Source organism: Artemia franciscana, chromosome 16 (assembly GCF_032884065.1).
Source record: "Artemia franciscana chromosome 16, ASM3288406v1, whole genome shotgun sequence".
NCBI lineage: Eukaryota > Metazoa > Arthropoda > Branchiopoda > Anostraca > Artemiidae > Artemia > Artemia franciscana.
In genome coordinates, this window is record NC_088878.1 from 5,114,108 (window position 1) to 5,132,480 (window position 18,373).

At 32.8% G+C, this 18,373-nt stretch overlaps 1 protein-coding gene across 2 annotated transcripts in view; it reads left to right on the top strand.

Moving 5' to 3' along the window:
• The first annotated feature begins 14,514 nt into the window (after window positions 1-14,514).
• LOC136036944 (uncharacterized) overlaps window positions 14,515-18,373 on the top strand; it is a 45,598-nt gene continuing 41,739 nt past the window's right edge. The window contains exons 1-2 of one of the 2 annotated variants that reach the window (XM_065719334.1): window positions 14,515-14,662; window positions 15,802-16,123. In XM_065719334.1, coding sequence (XP_065575406.1) covers window positions 15,889-16,123 — 235 coding nt within the window. In that variant the 5' untranslated portion in view covers window positions 14,515-14,662; window positions 15,802-15,888. The remainder of the gene's footprint in view (window positions 14,663-15,801; window positions 16,124-18,373) is intronic. The other variant, XM_065719333.1, reaches the window with a different exon arrangement.

The following is an 18,373-nucleotide window of genomic DNA, read 5'->3' on the forward strand; positions in this document are numbered from 1 at the left end:
CTTTGTTGACGTATTTACATTTGTATTTGATTGCCTTTCCGGAATTACAGTATTCAACGTTTTTGTGTGCAGTAAATGTTTTTGATAATAAAGGGGAATATGGAACAACCCATTGGTTATCTACTTCCATGGTGGTACCCTTACGCTTCTTTATTATTGCTGTTTTACCGCCATCTTCAGTAGATCTTCTTCTATATTGTGGGTAACCATCATTGCCAGTAATTGTTTTGGGTACTAAAAGTCGAGGATATTGCTTTGTGCACCTTCCTTTGGCCATGCATGGTGAATTTTCGTTCAGTGCACCGCAAGGTCCATGTATCATATTTTCTACAATAATATCATGTAACCCCTTATCGACATTTTTATCAGGTATTTCAGCGGAAATCACATCATCAATTTCGTTTGAAGTAATTTTTTTATGTAGCCAGATTAGTATATGTGCGTGTGGCAAACCTCGTTTTTGCCATTCCACTGAGTACATCCAGCATCGCACTGACCCAAACACTTCATGTTTTACAAGGTAGTTTATCAGTGATTTCAACTTTTGCCGGAAGACACGTGCCGTAATGTCATGCCTATGAACCGCCGATTGTCCTTGAAGTAAAAGCTGCAGTATCTCGTCCCAAGATTGATTACATGTAAATGTAATAAATAAATCTGGACGACCATAGAGACGAACATACGCAATAGCATCTTGAGCATATTCATGCATATGACGGGGACTGCCAGCATATGACGAAGGTAAAATTGTTAATCTTCCAACGTTTGTGGTATTACCGTCATTTATAACTGCATCTCGCAAATGAATGTATTGTTCAGAGCGGAGCTTGGTCTGATTCAGGCGGATATATAGCAAACGTTCTGATTCAATTTTAGCATACATATCCACGACAAATTGGTGAAACAATTCACGGCATTTTAAAATATAATTTTCTTCATCCTGCCGAATCATTAGTCTATAGGAATAATAATGCACACTGCATTTCTTATTCATTTCTTTGTTAGTGGCTGGATTCATCAATTTAATATTAAAGTGATAGCCGTCGGCTCCATCCCAAAAAATGATAGGATATTGTAGGGCATCGTAGCATCGATGAGTTTCAGCAATTCTTAACAACTGAGCGTTTCGCTTATGTAGAATAATATCTCGAGGTAAAAACTGATCACCGACCATAACGATTGCCACTTCGTCGATAGTCGGAGCATTGTATCTACGCACATGTTGGCCAGGAGGCGTTTTGTCAGCGGAAATAACAATTTTATGAGTATCAGTAGGCATCAAATCGATGGCTGTTTCGAACAGACGCACTAACTTATTATTTTCGTGGAAAAGATGTTGCAATTGGGAAACGATTGTCCTTTCAACTTTGGGAGAAATTTCGCAACGTGCATTCAATTCAGAATTTCTATCACTGATGAAGTACAATTGTAAAAATTTATGATTCTCGCCTGAGAATGGTAGAAGGGACCCTGCTTTATGATAAATTTGCCCTTTTACTTTGAAAGTAGACATAAATTGATCTGGATTTTCGATTTGGGCTCCAAACGACGTCATTTGGAAACATGAGTTGTATTGTCTGATTTTTGACAAAAAACGCTTAGATTCTGACGTAGTTCCAGTAAGGAAAGTCTTCAATGGCTCTGGTGGTGCAGCCAATAGAGGAAGTTTAACTTTTCCTGAGGCGCAACACATTCCCATTGTTTCACCATTGAATTTCAAGGCCTTGCAATAGGGACAAATTTTAGACATTGTCCCGATTTGAACACATCTACTCAAGCTATAATCATCGACTGGGTTGTACCTGAATGCCAGGCGATAACTTTCAGATTGCTCTGATTCCTCGGCACGCTTTCTTTTCTTACTTTCTCTATCAGCCTCAAGCCTGTTTCCCTGCTGTTCTTTTGATTCCTCGGCACGCCTTCTTTTTTTACTTTCTCTTTCAGAAGCAAGTCTGGTTTCGCGTTGCTCTGGTAGTTCCTCGACACGCCTTCGTTGACGTAAATTGCACATTCTTAATCTGGCCATTTCTCTTTGAACCGCAAGCCTGGTTTTGCTTTTTGGTAACATTCTACCTTTTTCAATGTTTTTCAATTTTTCAGTGTTCATTCTAACATTGATGTTAGAAAAAAATTTTACGTACCAAGCATGCAAACACTCGACAATTTATAATAAAACTCAAAATTATAAATATCTGTTATATGGTTTTCGAATTACTTTAATCTATTGTCAAAATATATAGAAATATTTATGCAATTACCAGTTTCTACATTTTAAGTTTCAGTTTGCTTTTCAGTTTAGTTTCATTTTTATATATATTTAAGATATAATCTGGCGTAACGGACAGACAACTTATTTTTATATATATAGATAGAAGATAGATTTTTATATATATAGATACAGTTTCTTCTTTAGTTTTTTTTCTTTTTTAGTTTTTTCTTTTTTTAGTTTCTTCTTTTTATTGATTTGTTTTCTTCAATTTCTCAATGTTCATTCTAACATTGACACTTGGAAAAATCTTTACGTGCCAAGCATGCTAAAGCTCCAACAATTTAAATTAAACCTCAAATTTGGGGTATCTGTTTTAAGGTTTTCGAATTACTTTAATCTATTGTCAAAATATATTGAAATATTTGTGCAATTCCCAGTTTTTTTTAGTTTTTTCTTATTTTAGTTTTTTAGCTTTTTTTAGTTTTTTTTTAGTTTTTTATCTTTTTTATTTTTTTACGTTTTTTCTTTTTAGGTTTTTTCTTTTTTTTCTTTTTTTAATTTTTAATTTTTTTTTTAGTTTTTCTTTTTAGTTTTTTTTTTAGTTTTTTACCATTTTTCTTTTTTCGAATTACTTTAATCTATTGTCAAAATATTTCGAAATATTTATGCAATTTCCAGTTTTTACATTCTAGTTTGTTTTCTTTTATATATATAGAAGATATAATCTGGCGTAACGGACAGACAACTTATTTTTATATATATATATATATATATATATATATATATATATATATATATATATATATATATATATATATATATATATATATATATATATATATATATATGTATATATTGTAAAATGACTGAAGAACCTACAATGGCAACAGCCGAGGAAGCTGCTCAAAAGACAAATTTTTAACTGTAAGAAGATCGTGGACGGAAAAATGTTTAATTGTAAAATGACTGAAGAACCTACAATGGCAACAACCGAGGAAGCTGCTCAAAGAGTCTATGCCAAAAAACTTGCGGCTGATAGAGAAAGTAAGAAAAGAAAGCGTGCCAAGGAATCACAAGAACAGCAAGAAAACAGGCTTGCGACTGATAGAGAAAGTAAGAACAGAAAGCGTGCCGAGGAATCAAAATATATATATATATATATATATATATATATATATATATATATATATATATATATATATATATATATATATATATATATATATATATATATATATATATATATATATATATTATATATATCTATCTATCTATCTATATTAAAGTAAATTGTTTGTGTGTCAGTCGAGTGACGTCATGTCATCATGTCGTCATGAAGTTAGTTGTCGTCATGTTTGTTATGACGATGACGTCATTAAAGGTATTTAAGAAAATCCTTAAAAGACAAATTTTTAATTGTAAGAAGATCATGGACGGAAAAATGTTTAATTGTAAAATGACTGAAGAACCTACAATGGCAACAGCAAATGACGACCGGGACACAGGGAATATAAATGACGACTTGGACACAGGGACACAACTACAACGGGGACGCCGGTGGGCACAGGGGGATATATAAATGACGACGGGGACACAGGGAATGTTCGATTAGCAATCACCATCAACAAAGCTCAAGGGCAATCAATAGAATAATGAGGTATTGATCTGAATACAGATTGTTTTTCCCATGGACAATTATATGTTGCATATTCAAGAGTCGGTAAACCTGACAATCTATATGCTCAGACAATGGGACAGCCAAGAATGTTGTATATTCGCAAGTTTTACGTAGTTAAAAACACACACATATATATATATATATATATATATATATATATATATATATATATATATATATATATATATATATATATATATATATATATATATATATATTCACAGGTGGGACAAAGGGACACAACTACAATGACGCGTAACTAATATGGCGCGTAACGATTTACGTGCGCGGGGGGGCTTGGGGGGCGCGAAGCGCCCCCACCAATTAGGTGTTGGGGTGGCGCCGCCACCCCAACATTCCCTGTGTCACCGTCGTCATTTATATATCCCCCTGTGCCCCCCTGTGTCCCCGTTCTTGTTGTGTCCCTGGTCGTCATTTGTGTCCCGGTGTCCCGGTCTGTATATTCATTCGTTTTTGAATTGGTCTTTTTTTAGTTTTTTTTTAGTTATACCTCATGATTTTAATGATTACCCTTGAGCTTTGTTGATGGTGATTGCTAATCGAACATTCCCTGTGTCCCCGTCGTCATTTATATATCCCCCTGTGCCCCCCGGCGTCCCCGTTGTAGTTGTGTCCCTGTGTCCTGGTCGTCATTTATATTCCCTTTGTCCCGGTCGTCATTTGTGTCCCGGTGTCCCGGTCTGTATATACATTCGTTTTTGAATTGGTATATGATGAAATAAATTTTTGTGTTTTTCCCCTTTTTTTTCTTTTTAGTTTTTTTTTGGTTTTTATCTTTTTTAGTTTTTTTAGTTTTTTTCTTTTTTTTTATTTTTTTTGGTAGTTTTTACCTTTTTAGTTTATATATATATATATATATATATATATATATATATATACTAGCTGTTGGGGTGGCGCTTCGCGCCACCCCAACACCTAGTTGGTGGGGGCGCTTCGCGCCCCCCCCAAGCCCCCCCGCGCGCGTAAGTCGTTACGCGCCATAATAGTTACGCGCCATTGTAGTTGTGTCCCTATGTCCCACCTGTGAATATAGATAGATATATATATATGGTTTTAACTACGTAAAACTTGCGAATATACAACATTCTTTGCTGTCCCATTGTCTTTGCATATAAATAGATTGTCAGGTTTACCGACTCTTGAACATGCAACATATAATGGTCCATGGGAAAACAATCTGTATTCAGATCTATACCTCATGATTCTAATGATTGCCCTTGAGCTTTGTTGATGGTTATTGCTAATCGACCATTCCCTGTCCCGGTGTCCCGGTCGTCATTTACATCCCCCTGTTTCCCCCGGTGTCCCCGTTGTAGTTGTGTCCCGGTCGTCATTTATATTCCCTGTGTCCCGGTCGTCATTTGTATCCCGGTGTCCCGGTCTGTATATACATTCGTTTTTTAGTTTTGTTTTTCTCCTTTATTTTTTTCCTTTTTTTTTTCTTTTTTAGCTTATTTAGATTTTTAGATTTTTTAGTTTTTTTATTAGTTTTTAGTTTTTTTTTTCTTTTTAGTTTTTTTGTCCCGGTCGTCATTTATATCCCCCTGTTTCCCCCGGTGTCCCCGTTGTAGTTGTGTCCCTGTGTCCCGGTCGTCATTTATATTCCCTGTGTCCCGGTCGTCATTTGTATCCCGGTGTACCGGGATACAGATTTTTTAGATTTTTAGATTTTTTATTTTTTTTATTAGTTTTTAGTTTTTTTTTTCTTTTTAGTTTTTTTGTAGTTTTTACCTTCTTTTTAGTTTTGTTAATTTTTTTTTTTACTTATGTCCTGGTCGTCATTTATACTCCCTGTGTCCCGGTGCTTTGTTGATTGCTAATCGAACATTCCTTTTGTCCTGGTCGCTTTCTCTTTGAGTGTCGTCATTTATTTTTTTCTTTTTTAGTTCTTTTAGTTTTTACCTTTTTTAGTTTTTTTTAGTTTTTTAGATGAAAATTTTTTTTAGTTTTTTCCTTTTTTTCTTTTTAGTTTTTTATTGGTTTTTACCTTTATGTTAGCTTATTTTTCAGTTTTTTCCTTTTTTTTTAGTTTTTTTTTATTTTTTTTTTTTTAGTTTTTTACCTTTTTTTAGTTTTTTTAGTTTTTTTAGTTTTTTTAGTTTTTTAGCTTTTTTACTTTTTTTATTAGTTTTTAGTTTTTTTGTAGTTTTTGCCTTTTTTTTTGTAGTTTTTGCCTTTTTTTAGTTTTTTCAGTTTTGACGTCACCTGATCCAGTTTTTTCAGGTGACGTCACCTGATCCACGATCCACAGATCCACAGACAACTTATTTTTATATATATAGATAGTTTTTTTTTTTTACTTATGTCCTGGTCGTCATTTATACTCCCTGTGTCCCGGTGCTTTGTTGATTGCTGATCGAACATTCCTTTTGTCCTGGTCGCTTTCTCTTTGAGTGTCGTCATTTATTAGTTTTTTCCTTTTTTTCTTTTTAGTTTTTTATTGATTTTTACCTTTATTTTAGCTTATTTTTCAGTTTTTTCCTTTTTTTTAGTTTTTTTTATTTTTTATTTTTTTTAGTTTTTTACCTTTTTTTAGTTTTTTTAGTTTTTTTAGTTTTTTAGCTTTTTTACTTTTTTTATTAGTTTTTAGTTTTTTTTTGTAGTTTTTGCCTTTTTTTAGTTTTTTCAGTTTTTTTTTTAGTTTTTTATTGGTTTTTACCTTTATAGTTTTTTTAGTTTTTTAGCTTTTTTATTTTTTTTATTAGTTTTTAGGTTTTTTTGTAGTTTTTGCCTTTTTTTAGTTTTTTCAGTTTTGACGTCACCTGATCCAGTTTTTTCAGGTGACGTCACCTGTTGGTGGGGGTGCTTCGCGCCCCCCCAAGCCCCCCCGCGCGCGTAAGTCGTTACGCGCCATATTAGTTACGCGCCATTGTAGTTGTGTCCCTATGTCCCACCTGTGAATATAGATATATATATATATATATATGTTTTTAACTACGTAAAACTTGCGAATATACAACATTCTTTGCTGTCCCATTGTCTGTGCATATAAATAGATTCTTTACCGACTCTTGAAAATGCAACATATAATGGTCCATGGGAAAACAATCCGTATTCAGATCTATACCTCATTATTCTAATGATTGCCCTTGAGCTTTGTTGATGGTGATTGCTAATCTACCATTCCCTGTGTCGCCATCGTCATTTATATATCCCCTTGTGCCCCCCGGCATCCCCTTTGTAGTTTTGTCCCTGTGTCCCTGTCGTCATTTGTGTCCCGGTGTCCCAGTCTGTGATTTCTCTTTGAGTGTTCCGGGCGTCATTTATATTCCATGTGTCCCGGTGTCTCGGTCGTCATTTATATCCCCCTGTGCCCCCCGGCGTCCCCGTTGTAGTTGTGTCCCTGTGTCCCGGTCGTCATTTATATTCCCTGTGTCCCGGTCGTCATTTGTATCCCGGTGTCCCGGTCTGTATATACATTCGTTTTTTAGTTTTGTTTTTCTCCTTTTTTTTTTCCTTTTTTATTTTTTTTCTTTTTTAGTTTATTTAGATTTTTAGATTTTTTAGTTTTTTTATTAGTTTTTATTTTTTTTTCTTTTTAGTTTTTTTGTAGTTTTTACCTTTTTTTTTAGTTTTTTTAGTTATTTGTGTCCCGGTGCTTTGTTGATTGCTAATCGAACATTCCTTTTGTCCCGGTCGCTTTCTCTTTGAGTGTCGTCATTCATATTCCCTATGTGCCGGTGTCCCGGTCGTCATTTGTGTCCCGATGTCCCGGTCTGTAATTTCGTCAGTTGAAAACTTATTATGAAATAAATTTTTAATTTTTTCCCTTTTTTTGTTTTTAGTTTTTTTTTATTGGTTTTTACCTTTTTTTAGGTTTTTTAGTTTTTTTCTTTTATCTTTTTAGTTTTTTTTATTTTTATTTATATTTTTTTAGTTTTCTTTTTCTCCTTTATTTTTCAGTTTTTTCCTTTTTTTAGTTTTTTTTCTTTTTTAGTTCTTTTAGTTTTTACCTTTTTTAGTTTTTTTTAGTTTTTTTAGTTTTTTAGCTTTTTTTATATTTTTTTTATTAGTTTTTAGTTTATTTTATGGTTTTTTCCTTTTTTAGTTTTTTTTTAGTTTTTTATCTTTTTTTAGTTTTTTTTTAGTTTTTAAGCTTTTTTAGATTTTTTTATTTTGTTTTCTTTTTTTTTGTAGTTTTTACCTTCTTTAGATTTTTGCTTCTTTTATTTATTTAGCTTTTTTAGTTTTTTTTCGTTTTTTCTTTTTAGTTTTTTTGTAGTTTTTATCTTTTTTATTTTTTTTGTATTTTTATTCATATTTTTTTAGTTTTCTTTTTCTCTTTTATTTTTCAGTCTTTTCCTTTTTTTAGTTTTTTTCTTTTTTAGTTTTTAGTTTTTTTTTAGTTTTTTACCTTTTTTTAGTTTTTTTAGTTTTTTTAGTTTTTTAGATTTTTTAGTTTTTTTATTAGTTTTTAGTTTTTTTTTGTAGTTTTTGCCTTTTTTTAGTTTTTTCAGTTTTTTTTAGTTTTTAGTTTTTTACCTTTTTTTAGTTTTTTTTAGTTTTTTAGCTTTTTTAGTTTTTTTTTCTTTTTAGTTTTTTTTTGTAGTTTTTACCTTTTTTAGTTTTTTTTCTTATTTTGTATTAGTGTGAAATAATTCAGACGTCATATGCGGACAAACATGACGTCACCTGATCCGAAGATCCACAGATCCACACACAGACAACTTATTTTTATATATATATAGATATATAATATATATATATATATATATATATATATATATATATATATATATATATATATATATATATATATATATATATATATATATATATATATATATATATAAATATATATATATATATTCTATATATATAAAAATAAGTTGTTTGTCTGTTGACTGACGTCATGTTTGTGTGTCGACTGACGTCATATTTGTTGACTGAAAAAATTACAGACCGGGACACCGGGACACTCAAAGAGAAATTACAGACTGGGACACCGGGACACAAATAACGACCGGGAAACAGGGATTATAAATGACGACCGGGACACAGGGAAACAACTACAACGAGGACGCCGAGGGGCACAGGGGGGATATATAAATGACGACCGGGACACAGGGAATGTTTGCTTCAGAAGAAAATAAATTTTCAAGAATTTGTTTTGCTGTTGAATTAGCCAAAACTTTTATTCTGCTTTCTAAGAACTTGTAACTTGTTGATGATTCTTCTTTCATTACTTTTTCTCTTTGTTTTTGTGTATTTTTTCTTATGGAAGTATTGTCGACCGTAACCGAGACAATTTTCCTCTCGCGTTGCTAGACAACACATATCTCTTCAAAGATAGATGATCACAGGAAAAGCCTATTGCTTTTTCTTAATAAATAAATAAAAATTCCAAAACCGAAGTTTTCAAAGAAAACTGAAGGCCATATCAAACTTGAGATCAGTAGAAATAAAAATCGATAATAATTCAAACTCAAAACAACCAGGAATTACTATTAAAGAATAAATGAAACCCACAACGAACAAAATTTAAATAAGAATCATAGGAAACAATTGGAAGAATTCATTTGAAACGAAGAATTTATCCAAATTTATCGCCTGTCATTATGATTAACAAACATAACCACATCAATTACAAAATTACGTCATTATTTTCTCTTGACACAGGTTTTTTCAAGATCATCTTTTAACTTTTTTTGTCCGTAATATACAAATCTCAAAAGAGCAAAATAATTTGATTCTTTGGGTCTACTGATTTTGGTGTCCAAAGTATTGATTAGTAGAAATGAAATACATTTAAAATTTATATATTTTGTCTGTCCCTTAAAAATTACAATATAAGAAACTGGATTCTTCTCTCATGAAGGGTTTAAATATTGAATTTGAAGGACATCTTACAATGAAGGAAGTAAAAAACAATGCCGCTGATCTTTGCAAAGAAAGAGTAGACATGGCAGGAGCACAAAATGTTATTAAAATGACGAAATCTACTGAACTAAGCGATTACGAAGATACTAGCTTCTACAATCGTAAAAGAAGAAAAATAGTATTTGGAATCATATGGGGTCTGCTAATTTTTTGGAGTCTCAGTATTTTTGTATTGAATTCTTATGTGCCTGCAGTAAAACAATTTTTAGATGTACATCCGTACCTAATATGGATAAATGTTATAGTTCTTTTGGTAAGTGTGATGTGCATAGTAGGGTGCAGCTGCTCTTGTGAGGCAAAGTGCTGCACTTTTGGTAAGTTTAATGTGCATAGTAGGGTGCAGCTGCTCTTGTGAGGCAAAGTGCTGCACCAGCTGTGGTGATTTGTCTTAGCGAGGTTTGGACCAATAGTATCGAATGAAATACCACCAAAGGTAAGTGATTGACAAATCATGTTTTCGTATTTTTAAACTCATACTTACCGATTAGGTAAGTAAGAATAACATAAGTATATACTTACTTACATTTGGCTGACTGATAGGTCACAGATTGAATAACTGAAAGTTCTTCCAATCGGCAACGTTGGGGGTTTTGGTACCACAAATTGTCTTGTAGACCAGAAACTACTGGTATATTTTGGTTTGCAGATTCTTCCTAAACAATCATTATTTGTTAAAGATGCTGACAGTATACTATGCAAAGTAACTGATGACGAGGATGAAATTAATATGTTCGATATTCTCAGTGATGTTACAGGGACGATAAAGCTTGATATCACCCACACGTTTGTAACAGACGAAGTATCAGGAGATAATCCGTCCGGACTTCCTTCTTCGTTTACTTGGGTTGCTGATGATTTAAACGACGTTCCACTAAATCGTGAAAAGAAAACAGCTCCAATAGTACAACAGTAAAATAAGCCTTTTAGAACACCACACAATGTGGGCATTATTATGCCCAGAAATCGTATTGGATTCTAGAATGACCAACACTCGGCAGCATTTAATGATAGGGTACATGCAAGGAAGCAAGATGTAAGATTCTGTTCTAGGTTGCAGGGGTAGCTATTGAGAGAACATCTCTTCAGCATATATACATTCTTTTTCATTTTCTTTTTTCGTTCCACTAAGTCGGTAAAAAGGAAAAAGCCCCAATATTACAACAGTAATTTAAAACTGAACCTTTAAAACTTTTTTTTAGCATTTATAAATGACACATTAAAAAGCTGAACCTTTCAAAAAAAAAAGGAAAAAAAATTCTTCGTCAGTTGTTGGACAAAACTATTGGGCCTATGGTCACAAGGGAAACAACACGATATGCTTCGGAGAATGGTGATATTAGCTTCACATTGAGCTTCAAAGAAATTCACAATTTTTAAGAAATTGTACCACAACCAGGAAATTATCACCTTTCCTGTGAAGGAAATGTACTAGTCTTGGTCAGACGACATAGTAACCACACTTTGATAATAATAATGAGCCTTAGGACAGAGAAAAAGCGGCTGAAATGAGGCTACTTTTAGATGTCATGAACACTAAATTTCAGCAATATGGAACGTTCCGTTAAAAACCTTAGCATGGACGAACAAATGATACCTTTAAATAGTCTTCAAATCAGCGAAATTTGGAAGATGTGGGTATGAAAAACTTTTCCTAAATACTTTACACATGCTACAATCAAGGGGGGTGTTGAAATCAAAAGATACTATACGCATCCATGTTGTCAGAATTGTTTGTGCGATGTTTCAGGAACGGAAAGGATATTAATTCGAAATTCTTAGGGATTGTGGAGTGGACGAAATAAATCAAAACGAGCTATTTTAATCCAGGTTGTCAATAAGGTGTATGTGAAATATTCCATAAACATCTGAGGTATTAATATTGAAATTTTAAGAAATTCTTAGAAGGATGTTGAAATCAACCAAAAGACACTATGTGCATCCAGGTTGTCAGAACAATATCTTTTCCACACCAAACCTATCAAACCCTCATGTTAAAGTCCAAAAAAAGAGTTTTAAGATAATGAAATAAAGATAGTTGAGTGATTCATCTATTATATATTGTTTCCTTTATTCCATTTTCATCTATATATGACCTCTTGAACATTCTCCCATGACAATTCTTTCGAGTGTATTACCTATAAGTTATTTTTATCATAATTTTAGTTCAAAACCGTTCCGAACCTTGACTTCAAAATAAACGAGATTTATGCAATAGTTGTATTGAATGTAATCAGAGACATTGCTCAGGCTACTTTAGGCAGGTTAAGAATTTGAATTAGAATTCCATACTCTAATTCTTAAGCTTAAAACCTGCAAAACAGATGCATCCAGTAGTTAAACAAATATAAATGAATAATTAAATGCAAAAAAAATTAAAAATGATTAAAAAATTCTGACACAAAATGTAAAGGAATTATTGCAAACAAGAGTTTCCCCCCTTCCCTTACTGAAGAACGTTAAATTCTATTATGTAATTTGCGCTTTACTGGAAACAGGATATATATCAAACACATTTGTTCCAATTAAAAATATTACTCATCAAACAGTTCGTGGTAACGAACTGTAGAAAGGAGCGACTCGGCTCAATAGTAACCGAAACTCTAAGAAATGGAAACTGTAAGAAATTTTGATACCAATAGCATCATTTGATAAATTCTTTTGATTACATCAAAAGAATTGAATTTTGATGCTGATTTTAAATATACAAGTTTCATCAAGATGAGTTATACCCATCAAAAGTTACGAGCCTGAGAAAATTTGCCTCATTTTTGAAAATAGGAGGAAACACCCCCTAAAAGTCATACAATCTTAACGAAAATCGCACCATCAGATTCAGCGTTTCAGAGAACCTGATTGTAGAAGTTTCAAGCTCCTATCTACAAAAATGTGGAATTTGGCATTTTTTGCCAGAAGACAGATCACGGATGCGTGTTTATTTGTTTTCTTATGTTTTATTTTTTTTTCTCCAGGGGTGATCGTATCGAGTGAGTGGTCCTAGAATCTTGCGAGAGGGCTCATTCTAACTCAAATTAAAGTTTCTAGTGCCCTTTCTAAGTGACCAAAAAATTGGAGGGCACCTAGGCCCCCTCCCACGCTCATTTTTTACCCAAAGTAACCAGATCAAAATTCTGAGATCGCCATTTTATTCACCATAGTCGAAAAACCTAATAACTATGTCTTTAGGGGCGACTTACTCCCCCGCAGTCCCCGTGGGAGGGGCGGCAAGTTGAAAATTTTGACCTGTGTTTACATATAGTAATGGTTACTGGGAATTGTACAGACGTTTTCAGGGGGATATTTTTGGTTTTAGGGGGGAGAGTTGGAGGGGGGGAGGTTATGTGGGAGGATATTTCCATGGAGAAACTTATCATGGGGGAAGAGAATTTCAATGAAGGGGGTGCAGGGTTTTCTAGCTTTATTTGAAAAAAACAATGAAAAAATAAATATGAAAAGTTTTTCTACTGAAAGTAAGGAGCAGCATTAAAACTTAAAACGAACAAAAATTATTACGCATATGAGGGGTTTACCTCCTCGTTATACCTCGCTCTTTACGCTAAAGTATTTTTAGTAATTTAAACTATTTATTCTACGGCCTTTGTGATTCAGAGGTCATTCTTAAGGAATTGGGACACAATCTAAGCTTTAGTGTAAAGAGTGCGGTATCGACGAGGGTTGAACCCCTTCATATACGAAATACAAACCTACGAATATAGAAATTCGTTACGTAAGTTAATTCGTAAGTTAAGTATATTTTTTACCATTAAAAACGTTTGTAAAAAATTAAAAGTTCTAGTTGCTTTTTTAAGTAATCAAGAACTTGGAGGGCAACTAGGCCTTCTCCTTCGCTTCTTTTTTCTCAAAATCTTCCGATTAATTGCAATTAATTAATATGCAAATTTTGTTTTAATTATTTATGTGCAAAGAGCCAAGATCAAAACATGCATTAATTCACAAACGTCCAGAAATTAAGTAAAAAAAACAAGTTTTTGTAACGGAAAGGAAGGAGCAACATTAAAACTTAAAACGAACAGAAATTACTCCGTATACGAAAGGGGCTTTTCCTCCTCAACGCCCCGCTCTTTACGCTAAAGTTTCTTTTTTTTAAAGTAGAGTTAAGAGAAAGGGTCAAACTTTAGCGTAAAGAGCGGGGCGTTGAGGAGGAAAAGCCCCTGTCATATACGGAGTAATTTCTGTTCGTTTTAACTTTTAATGTCGCTCCTTACTTTCTGTTACAAAAACTTGTTTTTCTTATTTAATTGCGTACTAGGAATGAATATCATTATATGCTAAAGATTCAGTTCATATTCATTAGATTCTCTTTTAATTATCTTTGTTATTAGAGTGAATATTTTTTTTTGAATGTTTTGAAAAAATAAAGCATGTTTATTGGAACTTCCTGTAACACTAAGCTCCTGAAATATATTTCAACGCTTAGCCCCCTCCTCCTCATAAAATAAATTTGTGAGGGTACCCAAGCATATTGAAATATTTTACTTTTTTTACTTTTGAAACATGTGCAGTCAAAAGGCTCTTAAAAATATCTGCCAGGAAACTAAAGCTACTTCAGCGTGTGAAAACCGCAGTCCAAATTCCACGCTACAGTAAATTATTTATTAAAAAGGAAGACCTAGCCCGTAAATTTTGTTAAATGGGTCTTGATCTTAATTTTGTGACGTTTTTGTGCTATGTTTTCAGTTCAGTTTCATGCTTTTTATTAGACTTACACTTTAGTTAGTTAAAACCTGTTGATGTAATCTGTGCTCTTCATAGGAAAATGAGGATATTCAATAATGTAGTGATTTATGTGCTTATTTAGTGATTTTTTAAGGCAATATAAAAATCACTCGAAATAGTGATAAAACTCTCCTGCACCTGTGAGCTTTGGTTACATCTTTGTGCTTTTTAGTCGTTAACACACTTGGTCATCCAGAAATGAGTTCAGTGTTGCATTTGGAAAATAATTATGGAGGGTCGATCAGGGGTCTCTGGACTAACCAACAGAAAACTTTAAAAATCCCTTAGAAAAAACAGTATTTAAAGGCATTACTTTAAGTTTATTTTAGCTCTTTGAATGCAAGTTTGAGTAGGGACTAAGGATTGAATGATAAAACCAACCAGATCAAATAATATTTAAAAACAGAATACTATTTTTAGCAAACACACCACCACCACCCCCCCTGTGGATGCGCGCCTGAATGAGCTAGCTTAATTTATGCTGTCAAACGGACATAGTATTTCCGCATATCAATCTTTTTTGCTTTTTATCTTAGTTTTCAACTATAGTCATCTATCAGATTATATAGAGCATGATTGACAAAAGTGACTTCAGACGAAAATTAAGTTGACAAATATGGGGAATTTAATATATTGCTGAATACATATCTGCATGTGTGATTTTTCGTCAGATTCTCATCTATTTTATATCAGGGCAAACTAGTGAGCTGGATTTGTTTTGACGAAGTAACGGTATAAATTGACTATTAAACATTAGTAACGTTTTTTTTAACTTTGGCTTAGTCCACATTTCGTGGCCTTTATTGTTTAGTGCAAAAAAAATGAAAAAAATTGAAAAAAATCACATTTTTGAACAGGAAAAAACTGAAGTACGCTTATGGGGGTGCAATTTTGTTCGTGAATACTTCAGAATTACTGTGAAATAGCTAAAAAAAAAAAATGGGTTTTTTACGTTTAGCTGACAAGTAGGGTATATTCTTTGTTTTAAGGGCTTTAAACATTAATAACCATTCCTGCGTAAATGATTTTCCTAAATTATCAGAAGAAGAAGAAGAATATACTTTACTACATAGCAATATTTTTTTTTTATACAAGAAAAACAATTGAGGAAAATTTTTAGCAATATTAATAAGCAAAATTGTAATTAAAGAAAACAGAATTTGGTGTATTAAATTGCTTATCTTGGTTTTTTCGTCGCGAGTGGTAGAATTTATAATATCAAACCTCGAACCTAATTAAATATTTGAAACTGGTTTCGAAATGTAATATTTTATTGCAGCTTAGCATTGGTAAGAAAAGCTCACCTTCTTTGGAATTAAACCTCGTTTGGAGTAAAACTGGAAGAATAAAATTATTTACGCAAATAATGCTGCACATCCCTTTATTTATTACTATCCTCCAAGGGTGTTCAAGCGGAAGTATCCCAAAAAGACACTTAAACTTCGAAGGTCTTAGTTTGGGGTCATTGAAATCCCTTGAATCCAGTTCATATATTGACTACAAAAATGTAAGTTCAAGCAGTTTGGTGGGCAGAGCAACATTAAGTGATAACGGTAACAATGTAAACACTACTGGAGCATTAGATGGAAGAAGACGAAAATGTAAGTATACTTTACTAGAGATGTTTTTAATCAATTCAAAAAAAATTATGGTACTTGTATAATATACCCCTTATCTAATATCTGTGCAAGCAACAATTTTTCTTCTAAAATTTTCTAAATAATTTCTCGACTAAACGAACTAGTCAATAAAGGAATATTCACCACACCCAAAATTGGTTGCAGATTTGAAACAAATACGCTTGCAAAGTTAGTTTTCAGATCCCAGTTCATTTTCTCATAAACACCAATATCAGACAATTTGATAAAAAACCTAAATATCATTATAATATTTGTCATTTCTTGATACTTTACGCACCGCTTGTTCAAACAAATAACTGGGAAGAGACGACAAGGGAGAATAATCATTTTTTGTACGAAATCACATCAAATGAAAACAAAACACCATATAAATAAGACAACTTATCACGTAATCCTTATATGTTCCGTGACGCTAGACTGTGTATATGGTCCTTTATTTCTCATGCCTCTACACTTTCTGTCAGTGGGGTAACATCACTAGCCACTCTTTGGAGTTGCTCGCTACAAGCCTCACTTGGGGACAAGGCAACAGGGTAATACTCAGGATTGCGACGATTAATATTAGTTTACGCACCTTGCCGTCTGTTATCAAAAAAATTAACAGAAATATCCACATCAAAGTCTTCCATCAAATACCATTTTTGGAGAATCCCTTATTCTGGGTGCTTACGTTACGAGTACCTTGTCGAAGTAGGCCATTGGGGCTAAGCGTCATTATTTTGTCAATTTCCAAGGTTTTATAATCTGACCAAGCAGAAATTTCCTGTAATTTTCTTTGTAAGGCCTGTTCACGGTTTATGGACATCGCATGAAGTGTATGGAAAATGCATCAAAACTAGATGAGATAGTTTTTTCTGTTATACTATGATTTTTTAGCTTCTCAACAAGATCTATGGAATTTTTTATATAAGAATTCCGTGTTGTTAGAAGAGACATGAAAATTGTAGCTAAGAATCTTCCTACACCTGTACCTGGAGAACTATAACATGCTACAACAGGACTACATTACCATACATCTCGAAACTCAGTGAGAAACTTGGTAAAATTAAAAAAAAAACCCACTCTCTCTGTTTCCTTCAAAAATGAACAAAAAGTTGAACATTTTTTCAACTCGAGAAAGGATAAAATGGACCCTATACTACGTATTGGTGTCTACAGAGTCCCGTGTTCATTTGGACAATTTTACATTGGCAGGACCCATCAACAACTAGGGGAACGATTGTCAATAGATAAGTCCCTGAGATTGGAAAATAAAAATGACAACTTTGATTCAGCTCTGGCCCAGCATATGTACGTAAATCCTGACTATTTAGTTCTTTCTAAAGAGGTAACTTTAATATCTACCGTAAATAGCCTACCACAATCTTTTAAAGAGGCAATTGAGATAAAAAAAAACATATAAATATGATTTTGGATATAAATAGAGACACTAGAGATATTTCCTTAAGCCCAATTTATAACAATTTAATATTAAAAGACTCTATGAATATTTTCACCCAGTCTAACTTAAGACAACCTGTCTGCATATCTAATGAAAATCGAAATTATAGACGGGCAAAATCTGTTGCAAGGCAAAGGATACTTATTCAATCTAATTGATTTCAAGTTGGTTTTTGTTGTTGTTTCTTCTTTGTTTCTTTTTTTTCTTTTTCCTCTTTCTTATTTTTTTGAGCACTGAGGACGACTTGGCGGAGATCCTTGTCGAAATATTTGATTGTTTTTCATATTTTGCTGCTGGCTAATAAAATCCTCTCTTTTCACTTATTTGATTTTTCTCTTTTTATTTATTATTTCCTTTCATTGTTTTCATACGTAATGCATTGCCAGTTTGGTCTCAGAACGTATTTACGTCAAGCTTACGGGGAGCATTTGACCAATATTGTTTTAGATTTTTTAAATTGTATTAAAAAACACGCAAATCTTATTTGTCAATTCATTTTCTTAGAAACTTGCAGAAGAAATCGAATTCTTCCTCTTTCTTTACGTTACAATTTACACTTAGGTACACAATCTGAAGTCCCATTTAGCCAGAGAATGGGTTTCAAAACTCTAACACATATTTTAAAAGACAATAGGCTCAAAAGATATGAAATTAGTAATAAATATCTAATTTCAAATCTTTGTTACATCAGACTTTATCCGTTCCAGATTTTCTCCAAATTTTAAATATTTCACAAAGGTCTTTCCGACACGTTTTTAATTTAGCGAAAA